Raw genomic sequence first — 19,001 nt, 5'->3', positions numbered from 1 at the left:
CCTAGGAGGGTGACAAGGGGAGGGGCAGGGGCTGGGGGAGGCTGGGGCTGGACAAGAAGAGTATGGAGAGCTCTGGGGGTCCCCTTGCTCATACAGGCCTCTGCCCTTAGGCCTGCGGCCCAACCATGCACAGAGCCTGTGGGGAGAATATGTATGCAGAAGGCTTCTGCCTCCTGTTGGGCTCCCAGCTGCAGACCATTGGGACTGTGCCTGCTGCCTGGCCAGGTAGGTCCCTATAGAGACAGCGATTCCATGTGAGTAAGAGCTGGCACTGAAAAGTGGGCGGAGCATGAGACCATGGTCTTGGCTTCCTGGGCCCTTGGCCCCTTCCCAGCAGCCTCAGCAAACCCAAGAGGGTCTGGGAGCACGATCTGGCTTGGCAGGGTGGGCAGCTCACAGCAGGAACTCTAAGCTCGAGGGGAGAAAGTTCTGATGGGGCGGAAGGGAGCCTCAGAGTGCTGGCTGTAGGAGGCATGAGGGTCTCACGGTTGTCCACAGGGGCAGGGATGCTTTTGGGGCTTTCAGAGGAAAGGCCTTGGATGGTGAAAATGTGGTGAGGGTGATAGTTCCAAGGAGCCCAGAGGGAGGCTGTTCTGGATCATTCAGTGCTGAGCTTCTAAGGGGAGCAAACCTTCTGCAGAGAAAGTTTCCAGAGTCACTGAGCAGCGTCTCTCTGAGAGTCAGTCTGATTAAGTTTGTCTTCTGTGTCCCTGGGGCAAGTGGCTTCATTCCCTGGGCTTTAATTTCCTCATTGGTAAACTGGGTCTTAATAATAGGGGTGGTTACGAGGATTAGAAGATTTAATATATATACAGTGTTTAGACCTCTGCCTGACACATAATCTGTGACTACCGTTAAGACTGATCTTCTAGGGGCACCTGGGTGGCTCAGTCATTGGGTGTCTGCCTTTGGCTCAGGGCGCGGTCCCAGGGTCCTGGGATCGAGCCCCGCATTGGGCTCTCGCTCTGCTGGGAGTCTGCTTCTTCCTCTCCCACTCCCCCTGCTCGTGTTCCCTCTCTCGCTGGCTGTCTCTCTCTCTGTCAAATAAATAAATAAAATCTTAAAAAAAAAAAAAGACTGATCTTCTAGCAGGGATCATGTGTTTGGACTAGGAGGAGGAGATAATGGGCTCCAAGTCAGGGGGCCACTCAAGGTGCAGAGCAATGCTTTGAACTACAGAAGTCACGATACCAGGCATGGTGGGCTTTTAGGCAAAGGTGAAGTTGCAGCAGAAACACCTCCCACCCAAATTGTGAGAGCAGAGTCTACGGAGGGGATGGAGAGAGTGGAAGGTGGGAGCCCAGGAGTCTTGGGGGTACCATGACCTGCCTGGGATGTCTGTGCAATCAGGGTAGGGAAGTGTCATTTAAGCACTAGGAGGGAAGACTCTTCTAGATGTCTCCATGACTCATGAGGTGGGATGCCTGATGAGAATGGAACGCAGGCATGTAAGCCTGGTGTAGGCAAAGCAAGTGTGAGTAGAGGTAGAAGCGACTGGGTGCCAGACAATGCGTGTGCCTGGTGTGCATCTTACTGCACACTCACAAGATCCGGGGTGGTGGGCGGATTGATCCCGTCTTACAAGCAAGAAAACTGAGGCTCAGAGCGCTGAGTTCCTGCTGTTCAGAAGTGAGAGAGCAGAGACCTGGAGCCAACCTTGCCTGATTGACTTGGTCTTCTTTCCAGAAGGCGCTCAGCTATAGCCTGGTGCCTGCTCTTGGAAGCCCCGTGGAGACTTTAGTAAAAGGACCGAGAAACAGAAGAGATATTGTGAGGGAACTTGCCACTGTCGTGGCCTGAGAGAGGATATGAGGGGTGGTTTTGTGGCTCAACGAACCAAGTGAGCACAAGGGCAAGATGCAGGGATGGGGACCTTCAGCTACCCAGCTGGGGGGACATGGGGGGAGGAGGGGAGCAGTGCAGGCTTCTTGGCCTGCCACGTGGGGGGCTGAATTTCCTGGTCAAGAAAGCAGGCAGGGAAGTGGCCTTCCCCCTTCTCAGCAGGGGTGAAGCACCAGCTGGTTGCATAGGTGGGATGGGGGCGGTGTGGGGAGTGAGGAGAAAGTATTTTTGTTCGGTGGCAGGAGGCCAGCTGCCACAGTTCAGCCTCATGCCTCATGAATGTCTGTGGTGGCTGATCTCCCACCACCCTGGGAGCAACACAGGATGTGGGACACTGGTGGAGGTACCAGCTGTGTCCTTCACACGGACCACAAGCGCTTATGTGAGTTTGGGGTCAATGTGAAGTGTTTTATTTGCTTATGGGTGTAAGGTGTGATTTTCCATTATGGCGGACTTCACGAGGGGACGGGGGTATCTTTTTTTCAAGCTATGGTCTTAGACCAGATTTCCTGAGAAATAGACTCTGAACCTCATTTGGGATCCATAGTTCGGAGAGCGTGAAGGAAGCAGGACTGGGAAGTGAAAGGAGGTGGACTGTGATTGATCAGAACAGAGACTCAGCCAACCCAGAGGAGCTTGGAACATGGCTGGATGTAGGTCACCCCCAGGAGCAGGAGTTGTAATCTTGGGCAATGCATCTCCTGTGTTATCAACTAGGAGTCATCGACAGCTACTCCCTGTGGCTGATAATAAGGACTTCTGTCCTGAGAGGGATTGGGTCTTCTCGGTGGCAGACCTCAGCATCTGCTGTTGTTCTTGTGCCTGGAAAAATGCCTGGCACGTGGTGATGATGGTCGTAACACCTAACCCCCATAACAGCTATGGGGGCCAGGCCCTGTCTTAAGCATTTTATGTACATACCAATACTTGTTATCCTACCCCATGTGTTAGGCACTATTATCCCCATTTTACAGATGGGAAAACTGAAGCCCAGGGGAGCTACATAACTTGCCTGAATTTACCACTAGTAGGTGGCGGAGCTGGGATTGGAGTCCAGCATGCTCAGAATGCACACTTGAACCACTTTGCTATATTGCCTTCCCCTTGCGCTCTAGGACATTCCTAGTGTGTATTGAATAAATACTTGTTGAGTAATTGAATGAGGAACCCATCTGGCCTCTGTCCTTTTCTTCTTTCTCCCCTTTCTAGGCCTTGCGGAAGGAGGGAAGCAAGGGACTCTGCAGGGTGGGAGTGGGGGTGCTGGGACAATAGATTCTTTTTTGAGTTTAGAACTCTTCTTTAAAATTAAGTTTTAATTTTAATTCCAGAATATTTACCAAACAGTGTTATATTAGTTTCAGGTGTACAACATAGTGATTCAACAATTCCATACACCACCTGGTGTTCATCACAACAAGTGCCCTCCTTAATCCCCATCACCTATTTAACCCCCAACCACCACCCCTCTGGTAACCATCAGTTTGTTCTCTTTGGTGAAGAGTCTGCTCTCTTCTTTCTCTCTCTCTGTCTCTCTCTCTCTTTTCTTTTCTCTTTTTTTCTTTCTCTCTTTCTTTTTTCTTTTTCTTTCTTTCTTCTTCTTTTTCTTCTTCTTCTTCTTCTTCTTTTTGCTTGTTTGTTTTGTTTCTTAAAGTATGGGGAACAAATTTGGGTCTCTTCTGTGGAAGATGTGGGAACCTGGTGGAAATTGATTCCTAGGCCCAAAAATGGCCCCTTACGTCTGTGGAGTAGGAAGGGTTTCTGGGCCCTGGGAGACAGCTGGGACTCACACAGGCGTCTCTGATTCCTTCCTCCTTCTCTACAGAGTGTCCAAGTCAAGAGATGGACATTGTCTTCCTGATTGATGGTTCTGGCAGTATTGCCCAACATGACTTTAAGCGGATGAAGGACTTTGTCAGAGCTGTGATGGGACTGTTTGGAGGCACCAACACCCTGGTGAAGACTGGGTCCCCGAGGCCTGGGGAGTGGGGTGGGGGTGGCAGCTGCCTTGGGGAGCACCAACCTAGGAGGAAGCCTGGTATTGCTGGGAGTTGGCTCAGTGCACCTGTGCCTGATGAGACTAGTGTCCTAGTTCAGGGCTGATTGAGCCCCGACCTGAGGAAACTCCCCCGTAGCATTTAGTATGTCCCCACATGGCCTAGGAAATACAGTTTGACTGTTTAGAGGCATTGAAAGGATTGCAAAAATAGTTTTGCTATGAACGTAAACCAAAGGTAACTTGGCCAAATAATAAATGATTTCTTTATTATGATTTCCATGTAACTCTGATTCCTCTTATTAATTTATTTTCCAGTAATTAGTGTATTTGTCTGTAGAAATTCTTGAGCAGTGAGGAAATATAGTCTACAAGTCGATTTCACATGTTATGAAATTTTTAAAAACTCCAAGTTTAAGAACTATGGAGGTAGGAAATGTTATCCCTTGTAATCTCTGGAAAAAAAAGCCATCATTTGGTTTTGATTTTCTAGTTTTTTTTTGGGGGGGGCTATGTTTCCTCTTTGGTTTTAGCCTCAGAAACACATGGAAAGTAGTTTGTAAATCCAAAGTTATTCCAGAATAAAAAGTTTCTTAAAGAATAACTCCTGAGCCCCAGGGCCTTCCTCTTCTCCTTTGCAGTTCTCCCTGATACAGTACTCCAATTACTTAAAGATTCACTTCACCTTCACCCAATTCAAGAGCAGCTCGAGCCCTCAGAGCCTGGTGGATCCCATCGTCCAACTGAATGGCCTGACGTTTACAGCCACGGGCATCCGGAGAGTGGTGTAAGTTCCCCCTTCTGCCTCATGGGGATAAGCTGCCACACCACTTCCTCATGCTGGTCTGCACAACCCTTCTGCAGGGCTATGGGAACTCTGGGGAAAAGGGCTCAAAAGGGAAGTGATGGGGCTGTAGGTGGAGATTTCCCTGATTTATTCCCCCAATATAGGAGAGCACTCCTCTGCAGTATTCCCTCCTTGCCTGGCCTTGGATTGGCTGGACCCTGATTCCAACTGGGGCAGCCAGAGACATGGGCTTTGGTTCAGACACACCCGAGTTCTCATTCTTGCTCCCTGATGGTGACCTGGTCTACCCTGGGAGTTACTGACTCTTGCTAAGTCTCAGCAAACTGTCAAGTGAGGATAAACTTACAACTTGGTGTAAGGATTAATGGAGATAACTCGCATGCAATGATTCTGTGCCAGAAGTGGTAGATAAGTGGTTGGTGGTTTATCCAGAGATTGGTGCAGCCCGTTTTACTCCCTGGCAGAGACTTGGGAATTGTTGCCAAGTGTTTTCTTTGTGTCTCTCTCCTTATTTCCCTCTCTTTCCACATTCCTCACTCATGTGAGCTCTTTGCATTAACTGGGTGTTTACCATGTGCCTGTCCAGCTAGGGCAACCATAAAGAAATGACTTAGGTGGTGGGGCCAGAACAGAAGATGTGGTTCTTATGGGAAGGAAGTGGGCTGAATGTCTGGGATCTTCAACTTCCTGTGCACCCCTGGGGGCCACTCTGGGGGTGGTGCTGGAGAAAGGCTGAACAAACGATGCTCCCACCAAATGTACCCTCTTTACTGCTGGGTGGCTTTTCTGCCTTGAACACTGGCCCCATGGGACTGGACAACCAGGAGGAATGCTTCTGTCCCTTGAATTAAAAATCACACAGGAGTGGCATCCCTTCCTAGCCCTTGGAGCTCCTCCCAGGGTGGGTGATGGTGTGCCTCTCCTCAACACGGACCTGGCTCCCCTCACCCAGAACCGCAGCTCCCCAATCCCCAGTGCTAAAGCCATCTCAGGGTCTCTCTGCCACTGACTGTCTTTTTTTTCTTTCTCTTTTTAGAAGTTTCATTACAAAAAAGATACAATTGCAATAACATTAAGGAAAGTTTTGGATGAAGTATTACAGTCCCTCTACCAATCACCTCACAGGATTCTAGCAAAAAGAAAGGATAAAAACAAATGCATAAATAAATCCCACCCACAAAGCCCAGGGCCATTTCCATCCTGGTCTTTCTTCAGACGTATTTCATATAGTCACAATGTGGACAGAAACTAGTTTCATCCTGCCTTTTTTTTTTTCTTTTTCATCTGTTACATGAACCTGTGCCATGTTTCGCAATAGCTTTTACTGTTTTCCTTTGAACTGGCTCTGTACTTTCTCACCACGCAGCTGGATCATGATTTGCTAAACCCCTTCCCTGATCTTGAACATTTAGGTTGTTTCCAGTATCATACGTTGAGTGTGTGTGTGTGTGTGTGTGTGTGTGTGTGTGTTCTGCCTTTGTAGAACTATACAAGCATAGGGTGACATTTTTAATCATTTGTAATTGCTACCATAGAATTAATGCTTTCCTATAGGCCATTCACTGGTTTAAAAGCTTTACCTCATTCTATCCTCAGGATAACTTCATGATTTGTCTCATTTATCTATTGTTGCCTCACAAACCACTCCTGAATTTAGTGGCTTAAGCAACAACTCTTTTATTAATATTTTTATGATTCAGGGCTGCTCCGTTTTCAGAAGCTGGAACATGAGAGATGCATTCACATTGTCCTGCCTGGGCAGGACTGGCCGGAAGGCTGGGCTCAGCTGGGATGGTGGAGCCTTTCTCTCCACAGCTATGGAAGCTGTAGAAGTCTTGAGCTATAGATGTCCCTCATGGTGGCTCAGGGCTTCCCAAAGTGCAAGAGCTGGTTACCAAGGCTTCTTAGGCCCATAACTGGTATGGTGTCGCTTCCATTTCACGCTGAAAACTGGTCACAGGTCAGACCTAATATGGGAAGGGAACCAGGTATGTCACACTGGGGGTCATCTTTGAAGAACACCTATGGCACAATTATTATTCTCACCTTCACAGAGAGAAGCAGAGGCTCAAAGAGGTAAAGGAACTGCCCCAGTCTGTCAGATCTAAAGTTCCTACTCTGACCCATACCGCCCCCTGGAAATGAGGTTCCATGGTAGATGGAATTATAGAAAAAGGAAAATGAGTACCTTTATGATTGGTCTTACTAATCATTGTATGACTTTCAAAAATGCTGAGGTGATTTATTTTAATATGCTTGACAGAGTCTGACGGCACCAGGACTCCGCAGTCTCTCCAGATGAGCGTCTAGTGCTACAGATTATTTCTTTCCAGAATCAATTTCATCTACAGAGAGTCAGCTCCCTTTCTTCCCTGATAGGCAAGAACTATTTCATAGTAAGAATGGGGCCCGTAAAACTGCCAGGAAGATCCTCATTGTCATCACAGATGGGCAGAAATACAAAGACCCTCTGGAGTACAGTGACGTCATCCCCCAGGCAGAGAGAGCTGGCATCGTTCGCTATGCCATTGGGGTATGTCCTCTTCCTCATGTCTCCCTCCAACGCAGGCTGTACCTCACCCAGGCAGAAAGGCTGGCGGGCTCCTCCTCAGCTCTCTCTCTGCCACAGGTGGGAGATGCTTTCCAGGATCCCACTGCCAGGCAGGAGCTGAACACCATTGGCTCGGCGCCCTCTCAGGACCACGTGTTCAGGGTGGACAACTTTGCAGCACTCAGCAACATCCAGAAGCAGCTGCAGGAGAAGATCTTTGCAGTCGAGGGTAAATGCAGGGCGAACTTGGGTCTTGGAATTGAAAGGTTCTGGACCCAGTTGTCCCCTGAAGCACAGAGGGGTCATCCCTCTTCACAGCTTGCCCAAAAGTGTGTCCCACAACTTGAGCTTCCGATTCATTCTTCTCCTGCTCTGAGTCCTTGTGGTCTCACAGCCCCCAGAGCCTGAGTGACCTGTTTCTCCACAGGAACCCAGTCGAGGACAAGTAGCTCCTTCCAACATGAGATGTCACAAGAAGGCTTCAGTTCAGTACTCAGAATGGTGGGTGGAACACATACTTGGTAAACAGGTCTCAGGCACCAATCGTGGGACAGCCCTGTGCTGGGATTTGGGACCCAGAAGTAAATAAGAAAGCAGATTCTGTCTTCAAGGTCGCTGTTTGGAGAGAGACATGTAGGCAGTGTAGGTAGGTGCCAGGAGCACAGCAGAGAACAGGGTAGCCAAGGTTCCTGCTCTCACAGGGCACATGTTCAGTGGGAGGAGACAAGAAACAACAAAAAATATCTTCAGATCATGCTAGGCATTAGGATAGAGCAAGAGAGGTGATCAGAGGAGGTCTGAAGAGTGACGACTGAGGCCGAATGATGAGAAAGGGCCAGCCCTGGAAAAACCTGGGAGAGATGGCTCCAGGTAGAGGAAAAAGCAAATGCAAAGGTCTTGAGGCATGAACGTGGTTACCGCACTAGAGAGCTAGAAGGGCCAGCGGGGCTGGAGCAGAGTGAGAGACGGGGGTGGAAAGAGGGAAAGGCCAGATCATGCAGATGAAAGAAATGACAATATAGCATGACTTATGTGCAAGTAGATGTGTGTTCAAAATATCCAGAGGGATTTGCTTCAAAGCAATTTTGGGGCTGAGGTGAGGGGACATAGAAATGAGACAAGGTTGGTCATGAATTGATCATTGAAGCTGGGTCATGGGTACTTAGGAGTCCATTATGCATTTCTTTCTACTGTTGTATATGTTCTAAATTATCCATAATCAAAAGTTTAAAAAGGCAATAAGCAAAGTATGCAGAGTACGAAATGCCTATCACTCCCTGAGGGAGCCAAAGAAGACCTCACAGAGGAGGTGAGTTTGAGGTTGACTCTTCCTGAGAGAGGAGTTGAGTCCTAGAAAGAGAGGAGAGAGGGGTGTCCGGATCAAATGATTCATGTGTTTAAGCACAGGGTAACTCCACAGGTTTAACTGGGGAGGACCCTAGATTCCATCCTCAGGGGCTTGGTGACAGGGAGCCTTCTTGGATTGCTGGCAGGATGGTGGCTATACGTTTGTTGGTTCTGAAGAAACCTAACTCTGGGGTACTAGAGGATGGAGCAGAGAGGAGCCAGCTAGGAGGCAGAAAGAGTAGTGGGTGAGAAGAGCTGGGACTTACTGGAACAGTGGCACTGGGGATGGCTGAGAGACATTAAGAAGGAGGGACACTGAAGCTGCTGGAAAAGGACTGGGGAGGGAGACAGATTATTTCCAAATAATGAGCAGAGTTGATGGCAGGCACTGCTTGGAATAGGCTGTCTTCGTTTGGCTTGGACCTGCTCAGTCCTGGAATCCTTTCCTCCCAGGATGGACCAGTTCTGGGGGCTGTGGGGAGCTTCGGCTGGTCCGGAGGTGCCTTCCTGTACCCCCCGGACAAGAGCCCCACTTTCATCAACATGTCTCAAGAGAATGTGGACATGAGGGACTCTTACCTGGGTGAGAAAAGCCTGTGGATGGGGCACAGGTGGGAGATGAGCTGCCTGGGAAGGACAGGAGCTCAGGGGCTGGGGAGGAAGACTTTGTGCTGAGGCCTGCCCCCCTCAGGTTACTCCGCTGAGCTGGCCTTTTGGAAGGGGGTCCAGAGCCTGATCCTGGGGGCTCCCCGCCATCAGCATACTGGGAAGGCTGTCATCTTCACCCAGACGTCCGAGCAATGGAGGCCGAAGGCTGAAGTCGCAGGGACCCAGGTTGGGTGTTGAGGAAGCCAGAGTGGAACATGAGGGTGGCAGGGTCTCCATGGGCAGAGAGGGAGGAGATGAAGGGGTTTGGGAGCCTGTGGGGGGAAGGTCCTTGTGGCTGGGGAGAAGTGGGACCTGTCCCAGAACGGGGTGCCACTGTCAGAGTAGGGCAGGACGACTTCAGGCTCTGCTCTGCAGATTGGCTCCTACTTTGGGGCCTCCCTCCTCACTGTGGACGTGGATGGAGATGGCAGCTCTGACCTTGTCCTCATCGGGGCTCCCCATTACTACAAGCCGACCCAGGGGGGTCAGGTGTCTGTGTGTCCCTTCCCCCAGGGGGTGAGTGTCTGATGAGAGCTGGGCTGGGTGGGGCCTGGGTATGGGATGGAGGGGTTGCCTGGGTTGGGACCTGACACTGCTTTTGTTCTGCAGAGGGCTAAGTGGCAGTGTGAGGTTATTCTCTGTGGGGAGCAGGGCCACCCCTGGGGCCGCTTTGGGGCAGCCCTGACAGTGCTGGGGGATGTGAATGGGGACAAGCTGACAGACGTGGCCATCGGGGCCCCAGGAGAGCAGGAGAGCCGGGGTGCTGTCTACCTCTTTCATGGAACCTCAGGACTGGGCATCAACCCCTCCTACAGACAGGTGAGGCCTCTGTCTGCAGTCTCTCCCAGTTCTACCTCCTTTTCTACGTCTCAGATTTGCCTGATGCCCTGTCATGTCACTGACCTTAACATTGGCCATGCTCCTTCTAGGGGTTTAGGGCCCTGAATGTCACCAGGCCCAGCTAAGTACAAAGTATCTCTCCTTTGGCTCCAAACAGATGTTGTTCTGTGGGCAGCTTAGTGGGTAAGAGATTGCAGGGCCTTGGTCCAATGCCTGGTCAGCCATGTTAGCTGTGTGGCCTTAGGCAAGTGACTGATTTGGCCTCTGGGAGCCTTAGTTTCCTTCTATGAAACATTAAATGAAGGAGCTCTATGTCTGGGGTCCCTGGGGTCTCACTATGCTTGCTGTCCATTCCTACCCTCTCATCTCTCCTTTTCAGTTTTTCTATTCAGATCTGCTTTCACTGCAGTTTCCTTTCCAAATCTTTCTTCTCAATCCCTTCAGATGCCCTCCCCTTGACTTCCACTTTTCCTTTTCCTCTCTGGCCAGCGGATTGCAGCCTCCCAGCTCTCTCCCACACTCCAGTATTTTGGGCAGTCGCTGAGTGGGGGTCAGGACCTTACCCAGGATGGACTGGTGGATCTGGCTGTGGGCGCCCGGGGACAGGTGCTACTGCTCAGGTGACAACTCCCCACATCGCACCCTTGCCCACCGTGTGTCCGTTCCACAAGCTGCCCCCTCCTTGTCCTCTTCCCTGAGGCCAGAGTCAGGTCCTCAGTCCCTGTGCGCACCGTCAGGACTCGACCAGTGCTGAATGTGGGGGTGGCCATGAGATTCATGCCCTCGGAGGTGGCAAAGGCTGTGTACCAGTGCTGGGAAGACGTGCCATCCACCCAGGAAGCTGGGAGTGCCACAGTCTGTATCACTATCCACAAAAGCTCACTGGACAAGCTAGGTGAGTTTCAGTGGACCCAGCCCCTTACCCCCCTTGAGGCCTCTAAACCTAATCTCAAGAGAAAATGGGCCCAGGAATCCAGATACCACCTCCACATCCACCCACCTGCCAGTGTTGGAAACCCTGGGTCCTTTCTCTCCCCCTCTCCCCACACCCTAAGTCCAGGATACAATCTGGGTCTGCCCACTTCTCTCCACCCGCTTCAGCCACTGCCTACCTTGAAGCCACCACTTCTCTCTCCTCCCTATACTTTGAGCTGTTTCCATGTCTGTTCTTAAAGCCTCCCACCCTTTATCCATAGGGAAAGTAGAGGGATTGGTCCTAAAACACAAATCTGGTCTCCTCATTTGCCTGCTTAACACCCTTCAGCCTCTCCTTTCTTCCATTTATAAAGACCAGAACCCTTCCCTACAATGCCCTTGATGACTTTGCTCCTCCCTGCCCTTTTAATCTCCCTTCATCGCAGTCTCCCTTTCTGTAAATGTGCCATCCTCCCTGTCCTTTCTGGTCTTAGCCATTGTTCTCATGGTCTGGGACTTTCTCCTCCCCATTCTCCACCAACCCTTGCTCATCCTCCAGGTTGGGGCTCAGAAACGTTCCACCCAGGAAGGCATTTCTGATCCCAGGTCTGAATTAGCAAGCCCTCCTCAGTACTCCTGAGGATCCCCCATTGGGTCGATCATGCTGGGGGATTGTGTCCTGCATGCTCCTCTCTTTTCCTAGACTGAGAGCTTCATGAGGGCAGGGACCATATTTCTCTCTCTTCTTCTCCACGTGTATCCTAGCAGCTGATACAGCTCGTGGCCCATAGGAAGTGCTCGGCACATACTTGTGTGAATAAACAAAAACAGATCATTTGAGGTTCTCTTGGACTTTTCATCTTCTGTTCCTCCCTTCTGCTTCAGGTGATGTCCAAAGCTCTGTCAGGTATGATCTGGCATTAGACCCAGGCCGTCTGATTTCTCGTGCCATTTTTGATGAGACCAAGAACTGTACTTTGACTCAAAGAAGAACCCTGGGAATGGGCGATTACTGTGAAACCTTTAAACTGCTTTTGCCAGTAAGGACTTGGGGTTCTGGGAGAGGGAGGGGGAGAAGGAGTCCAAGGTGAGCCTCTGGCACCTCTGCTCCTTGTTGAGTGAGTGAAAAGGGTTGGGATATTGGGGCCAGAGAGAGGAATGTTGAGGCCAGAGAACCTGACTCCACACTGGGACAGAATGCTGTCCCAACAGCAGGAAATGGATGCAGTTGGGGAGAAGGGCCAGTGGTGGAAAGTAACGAGAAGGATAGTGGGTCCTTGAAAGCCCATTCTCCCTCAGGACTGTGTGGAGGACGTGGTGAATCCCATCATCCTGCGCCTCAACTTCTCCTTGGTTGGGGAGCCCATCCCCTCATCTCAGAACCTTCGCCCTGTTCTGGCTGTGGGCTCACAGGACCTCTTCACTGCTTCTGTGAGTCTTCCAATGAAGTCCCAGGGATGTCCTGACTTGCACTGTGTCTCTGTGACTTAAGAACCTATTGTGGTTCTCAACTTTCCATCAACCACATCCAGTCCATAATGCCTCCACCCAGTTACCAAGACCCTGCCTAGGTTGGACCCTTACACACATCCCAGCTGATCACCACTTTACCCCAACATAAACTCTCTGATTCTTATTCTCCAAACCCTTCCCAACTTTTCTCATTCCTTCCTCTCTTTCTTTGTCCATGTCATAGTTCCTACTTGGAAAACATTTCCTTCTCTCCACCTCAAAGATCCTTTCTAGTTCTCTAAGCCCCAGTCTTACCTTCCCCCCTTCTAACAATCACATTCAGCATGTGCCATGTATTCTCTGGCTTCCTATTACATCATGGTGATACCAAATATTACATGACTGGAATCATAGCAATTGGCATCTACTTTTGTGGCTCTCAGGGAATTGTGGATTCTGTGAGTACAAGAGCCATGTCTCATTCACCTGTAGTTTCCACTTTTCCTAACTCCCCACCCAACCCAGAACCCATCCCCTACTGGCACTTAATAATGTTCGTTGAATAATTGTTCCAGTGTGAGTTGGCGTTAACTCCTCAACTAAACTTTATGTCCCTTGAAGCCAAGGATCTTATCACTCTGCCCCTCCCTTACTGCCCCACTTCTTGTCAGTGACTGGCACAGTGGGTGCTCCGTAATACTCAATAATGAACACTCAGGATGAGTGCTCCTAGTGAGGGGAATGGAGAAAGATTACGACATGGATGGGAAGAGGATCTACTGTTTTGCTGCAGCTCCCCTTTGAGAAGAACTGTGGACAAGATCACCTCTGTGAAGGGGACCTGAGTGTCCATCTCAGCTTCGCAGGGTGAGCTCTATCTCTTTTCGTTTCCAGACACTTAAGCTTTTGATCTCTCTTCCCCATGGGATGAGAAATGCTTATGTTTCCCTTTGATTCTCCTTCTAACAAAGAAATTCAATTTTGGTTGGAATGCTATCAGTTCATGAGTTCCCTCAGTCCTGCCCCCACCCTTGATCGAATTCTAACCTATTTCCAGTGGAGTCTCTTTTTCAGTTTTGTCCTTCCTCCTCCAGCCTGCAGACCCTGGTGGTAGGGATCTCCCTGGAGCTTAATGTGACCGTGACTCTGTGGAATGAGGGTGAGGATTCCTATGGAACTGTGATCCACTTCTACTACCCAGCAGGGCTGTCTTATCGACGAGCATTAGGAACCCAGGTAACAGCTCCCTTGTTCTCTAATGTCTCTTCTCTGCCCTGGGTTATAGTAGGTTCTTTTTAATTATTCTATGATGAAATACAAACATAGATACAGACAATTCTGAAGAAGAGAGAGAGAGACAGAGACAGCAAGAGAGAGACAGGTGCATAAAGCAGATGTATAGTTTAATGAATAATATTAAGCAAATAGCATCCAGCTCAAGGATTAATACACTGCTAGCACCCCTAGAAGTCCTCTCTCCATGTTCCTTTCCTCATCAAAATGTCACTCTCTCCCCAAGGTAACCACTATTCTGACTTTGTGATAATCAATTCCTTGTGTATTTTATGGTTTTACTACCCATGAGCACACCCTTAGAAAAAATTGTTGAGTGTTGTCACTATTTGAAATTTATGGAACATGTTATATATTCTTTTGTATGTTTATTATGTTTATTCATTTCTTCAACATATGTTTGTGAAATTCATCCATGTTGTTTCTTGTGGCTGGAGAACATTTTTATCGTATATAGAATCCTTTTGTATGATCATACCACAATTTAATTACCCATTCTAAAGTTTTTTAATAAAAGTTTTATTTAATTTCTAGGTAGTTAACATATAGTGTAATATTGGTTTCAGGAAGTGATTCATCCCTTACATATAACACCCAGCGTTCATCACAACAAGTGCCTCCCTAATATCCATCACCCATTTAGCCCATCCTCTGCCCACCCCCTGCAGGAACCCTCAGTGTGTTCTCTACAGTTGAGTCTCTTATGTTTTGCCTCCCTCTCTTTTTTTCTCTTCCCCTATGTTTGTCTGTTTTGTTTCTTCATTCCACGTATGAGTGAAATCATATGGTATTTGTCTTTCTCTGACTTATTTCGCTTAGCATAATACCCTCTAGTTCCATCCATGTCATTGCAAATGGCAAGATTTCATTCTTTTTGATGGCAGAGTAATATTCCCTTGTATATGTATACCACCTCTTCTTTATCCATTCATTACTCAGTGGGCATTGGGGCTCTTTCCATAGTCAGGTTTTCATATTTAATGCTGCTATAAACATTGGGGTAGCATGTGCCCCTTTTAAACACTTTTTTGTGTCCTTTGGGTAAATACCTAGTAGTGCAATTGCTGAGTCATAGGGTAGTTCTATTTTTAACTTTCCAAGGAAACTCCATACTGTTCTCCAGAGTGGCTGCACCAGTTTGCATTCCCACCAACAGTGTAAGAGGGTTTACCTTTCTCTGCATCATCGCCAACACCTGTTGTTTCTTGTGTTGTTAATGTTAGCCATTCTGACAGGTGTGAGGTGATATCTCAGTGTAGTTTTGATTTGTATTTCCCTGATGTTGAGTGATGTTGAGGATCTTTTCATGTGTCTGGTAGCCATCATTATGTGTTCTTTGGAAAAATGCCTGTTCATGTCTTCTGCCCATTTCTTAATGGGATTATTTATTTTTTGGTCCTTGAGTTTGGTAAGTTCTTTATAGATTTTGGTTACTAACACTTTATAAGATATGTCATTTGCAAATATCCTCTCCCATTCTATTGGGTGCCTTTTTGTCTTTTCGATTGTTTCCTTCATTGTGCAGAAACTTTTCATCTTGGTTAAGTCCCAGAAGTTCACTTTGGTTTTGTTTCCCTTGCCCCCAGAGATGTATCTAGTAAGAAGCTGAAGTCAGATAGGTTGCTGTTTGTGTTCTTTTCTAGGATTTTGATGGTTTCCTGTTTGAATTTATTTTTTTTTGTATGTTGTATGAAAGTGGTGGTTTCATTCTTCTGCATGTAGCTGTCCAATTTTCCCAACACCATTTGTCAAAGAGACTGTCTTCTTTCTGTTTTGTCAAAGATTAGTTGACCATATAGTTGTGGGTCTGTTTCTGGGCTTTCTATTCTGTTTCATTGATCTATGTGTTTATTTTTTGTGCCAATATCATACCGTCTTGATGACTACAGCTTTGTAATACAACTTGAAGTCTGGATTGTGATGCCTCCAGCTTTGCTCTTCTTTTTCAAGAATGCTTTGGGTACTTGGGGTCTTTCCTGGTTCCATACAAATTTTAGGTTTGTTCTAGTTCTGTGAAGAATGCTTGTGGTATTTTGGTAGGGATTGCATTAAATGTGCAGATTGCTTTGGGTAGTATGGACATTCTAAGAATGTTTTTATTCCAATCCATGAGAATGAAAATTTTTTCCATTTCTTTGCATCGTCTTCAATTATTTTTCCATTAGTGTTCAATTTTTGCAGAATATAGATCTCTTGCCTCTTTGGTTAGGTTATTTGTAGGTATCTTTTGGTTTTTGGTGCAATTGTAAATAGGATCAATTTCTTGATTTCTCACTCTGCTGCTTCATTATTGGTGTATAGAAATGCAACAGAGGTGGGGCGGGGGATGGGGTAAGTGGGTGATGGGCATTAAAGAGGGCATGTGATATGATGAGCACTTGGTGATATACTCAACTAATGAATCATTGAACATTATATGAAAAACTAATGATGTACTATACCTTGGCTAATTGAATTTTAATAAATAAAAACAAAACAAGAAAACAATAAAAAAAGAAATGTAACAGATTTATGTACGTTGATTTTATACCCTGTGACTCTGCTGAGTTCGTGTATCAGTTCCAACAATTACTTTTGTGGAGTCTTTCGGGGTTTTACATAGCATATCTTGTCCTCTGTGAATAGTGAAAGCTTGACTTCTTTCTTACGATTTTGATGCCTTTTATTTCTTTTTGTTGTTTGATTATTGAGGCTAGGACTCCAGTACTATGTTAAACAACAATGGTGTGACTGGACATTTGTACCTACTACAATTTGTGATCATTTGAATTGTTCCTTGATTTAGGCCATGACTATTCTTGAGCATGTATATTGGTGACCCATGCATAATATTTGGAAGGTATTTGCCACATATGGAATTGCTGGATCTTGGGTTTCATATCTTCAAGTATAATAAGTAGAGAAAAACCATTTGCTCCTACTTGCACTTCCGTCAGCAGATTTTATTAGAGTTCTTGTGACTTTCTAACCACTGCAACACTTGGCATTGTCAGACTTTTAAATTTTTGTCCAACTGGTGATATTTCCTTACAGTTTTTTTTTTGAAGATTTTATTTATTTATTTGACACAGAGAGAGAGACAGCGAGAGAGGGAACACAAGCAGGGGGCGGTGGGAGAGGGAGAAACAGGCTGCCTGCTGAGCAGGGAGCCTAATGCCAGACTTGATCCCAGGACCCTGGGATCATGACCTGAGCTAAAGACGGATACTTAATGACGGAGCCACCCAAGCTCCCCTATTTCCCTACAGTTTAATTTGCATTTCTTTAATAAAGTTGAGCAACCTTTCATCTATTTCCTGGCCATTTTGATTTCTTCTTTCAGGAAGTGCTTGTGCAAACTTTTTCTTATTTTTTATTGAGTTGTCCATACTTTTATTTTCTTTGAATTTTTTATTTAAATTCAATGTAGTTAACATATATTGTATTATTAGTTTCAGGGGTAGAATTTAGAGATTCATCAGTTGCATATAACACTTATATCACATAAACTGCCCTCCTTAAGGCCCATCACCCAATTACCCCATCCTCCCACCCACATTCTTCTCTTAATTGTAAGAGTTCTTTAATATTCTGGTTACCAGTACTTTTCCAGTTACATGTGTTCAGATATATTTTCCAGTCCTATTGCTTGTCTTTTCAGTCTCTTTAGAGTGTCTTTTAATAAACCAAATGTGTTAATTTGATGGTGGTTGATTTTTACCAAAACTTTTCCTTTATGTTTTGTGTTTCTATATGTTGATCTTAAGAAATACTTCCCTACTCCAAGGTTATGAAGCTATTCTTCTTTATTACCTTTTAAAAGCTTAATAATTTTGCTTTTCCCATGAAATCCTTAATCCAGTTGGAACTTATTGTAATGTACAGAGTCAGGTAGGGATTCAATTTTTTTTTCTGTTTTCTTGGGTTTTCTTGCATGGGCCAATTTTCCTAGGATTATTTACTGAAAAGTCTGTCCTTTCTCCCTCTGCTCCACAATACCACCACTGTTCTATATCAAGCCCACAAGTGCACGTGGTAACGTTTATGCATTCGATTTCCTCCCCTGGAAGCAACCCCATCAGCGCCCGCTGCGCCTGGCATGTGAGGGAGCGCTCACTGGGAATGAGGACCTGAAGAGCAGCAGCTGTAGCATCAACCATCCCATCTTCCAAGAGGGCACTAAGGTGAGTGCCTCCCCCCAGATCCTCATCACTCTCCTCCCTCGTCCTGACTCATTTCTTTCCCTCACATCTCCCTGACCTTCCTTATCCCCATTCCTTCTTTCTTCTTCTCTCAGGGCACCTTCATAGTCACATTTGATGTCTCCTACAAGGCCACCCTGGGCAACAAGTTGCTTCTGAGGGCCAATGCAAGCAGGTGAGGCCAGGTGTATCCCTCACTCTTTCATCTCATGCTCCAGCCAGACATGTCTCTCCTGGACTCCTTCTAAATGAGGCTCCCCTCCCTCTTTCTCTCTCCAGTGAGAATAATAAGCCTACAACCAGCAAGACCACCTTTCACCTGGAGCTCCCGGTGAAATATGCTATCAACATGGTGATCAGCAGGTGTGAACTTTGACTCTCCTATAAACCTAGTATCTCCCCTTGCAGCCCAGACTGCTCTTTAAGGGATGGATATCTAAAGTACCCTCTAATTCTTCACATGGGGATACTTGTGACCAGCCATATATTTATGCCATAATAACATACACCATATACTTCTGGCTTCTTCTCTGATGAATTGACCTCCTGATGGGACACACAGAGTTTGCCACCACTCTGCACTCCTCCCTCTCTCTTTAAGGGGCAGACTTCCTTCAACACGAAGCCAATTCTAGTCTTCTTGCTAAATACGAGTGTGCTGAAGTGAAACTAACTGGGTTAAGATTGAGGCATTTATGAGCACTCTGAAGTGGGAGATATGGTTTGTCACCACACAGGGGAAAGAAAAGGTCAGGGTTTCACAAAACAAAGAGGAGACCAGAGATGTGACAAACTGCTGGGAAAGTCTCTGAGAGTCCGAGGCTGTGGCAGGTGCAGGAAAGTCAAGTGCAGGGCTGTTGCTCTCAGTTCTGAAGGTGGGTGGTAGAGCAGGGGCAGGTCGGGCTGGAAGCAGGGCAAGGAGCCCCACATAACCTGGTCAAACTCCAGAGGTTTACAGAGGTGGTCAGAAGCTTATACTATTGCTACTGTTGTTGCTGCTGATGACACATGAATTTTTAGGGGAACTAAGGAGGGAGGATTAAGCGGTGTCATTGCCCTTCCAAATTCCATGTATGAATTTCCCCTACTGTCCATGGGAAAATGGTGGAACTTATATTAAGAGCTTACAGT

At 47.1% G+C, this 19,001-nt stretch overlaps 1 protein-coding gene across 2 annotated transcripts in view; it reads left to right on the top strand.

The window, feature by feature from the left end:
* The window catches only part of ITGAD (integrin subunit alpha D), a 36,214-nt gene that overhangs the window by 8,665 nt on the left and 8,548 nt on the right, over positions 1 to 19,001 (top strand). Inside the window, exons 5-23 of one of the 2 annotated variants that reach the window (XM_045786084.2) lie at positions 111 to 225; positions 3,665 to 3,795; positions 4,477 to 4,622; positions 7,023 to 7,176; positions 7,273 to 7,423; positions 7,622 to 7,695; positions 8,995 to 9,124; positions 9,233 to 9,375; positions 9,565 to 9,705; positions 9,799 to 10,008; positions 10,519 to 10,649; positions 10,767 to 10,924; positions 11,830 to 11,984; positions 12,244 to 12,375; positions 13,190 to 13,263; positions 13,491 to 13,632; positions 17,739 to 17,852; positions 17,966 to 18,045; positions 18,150 to 18,233. In XM_045786084.2, the coding sequence (XP_045642040.2) occupies positions 111 to 225; positions 3,665 to 3,795; positions 4,477 to 4,622; positions 7,023 to 7,176; positions 7,273 to 7,423; positions 7,622 to 7,695; positions 8,995 to 9,124; positions 9,233 to 9,375; positions 9,565 to 9,705; positions 9,799 to 10,008; positions 10,519 to 10,649; positions 10,767 to 10,924; positions 11,830 to 11,984; positions 12,244 to 12,375; positions 13,190 to 13,263; positions 13,491 to 13,632; positions 17,739 to 17,852; positions 17,966 to 18,045; positions 18,150 to 18,233 (2,465 nt within the window). Of the gene's footprint in view, positions 1 to 110; positions 226 to 3,664; positions 3,796 to 4,476; positions 4,623 to 7,022; positions 7,424 to 7,621; positions 7,696 to 8,994; positions 9,125 to 9,232; positions 9,376 to 9,564; positions 9,706 to 9,798; positions 10,009 to 10,518; positions 10,650 to 10,766; positions 10,925 to 11,829; positions 11,985 to 12,243; positions 12,376 to 13,189; positions 13,264 to 13,490; positions 13,633 to 17,738; positions 17,853 to 17,965; positions 18,046 to 18,149; positions 18,234 to 19,001 lie in introns of both variants that reach the window. The other variant, XM_087868545.1, reaches the window with a different exon arrangement.

Source organism: Ursus americanus, chromosome 2 (genome assembly GCF_024610735.1).
Source record: "Ursus americanus isolate L20-20 chromosome 2, mUrsAme1.1.p, whole genome shotgun sequence".
NCBI lineage: Eukaryota > Metazoa > Chordata > Mammalia > Carnivora > Ursidae > Ursus > Ursus americanus.
This window is presented reverse-complemented; position numbering and strand designations above follow the sequence as displayed.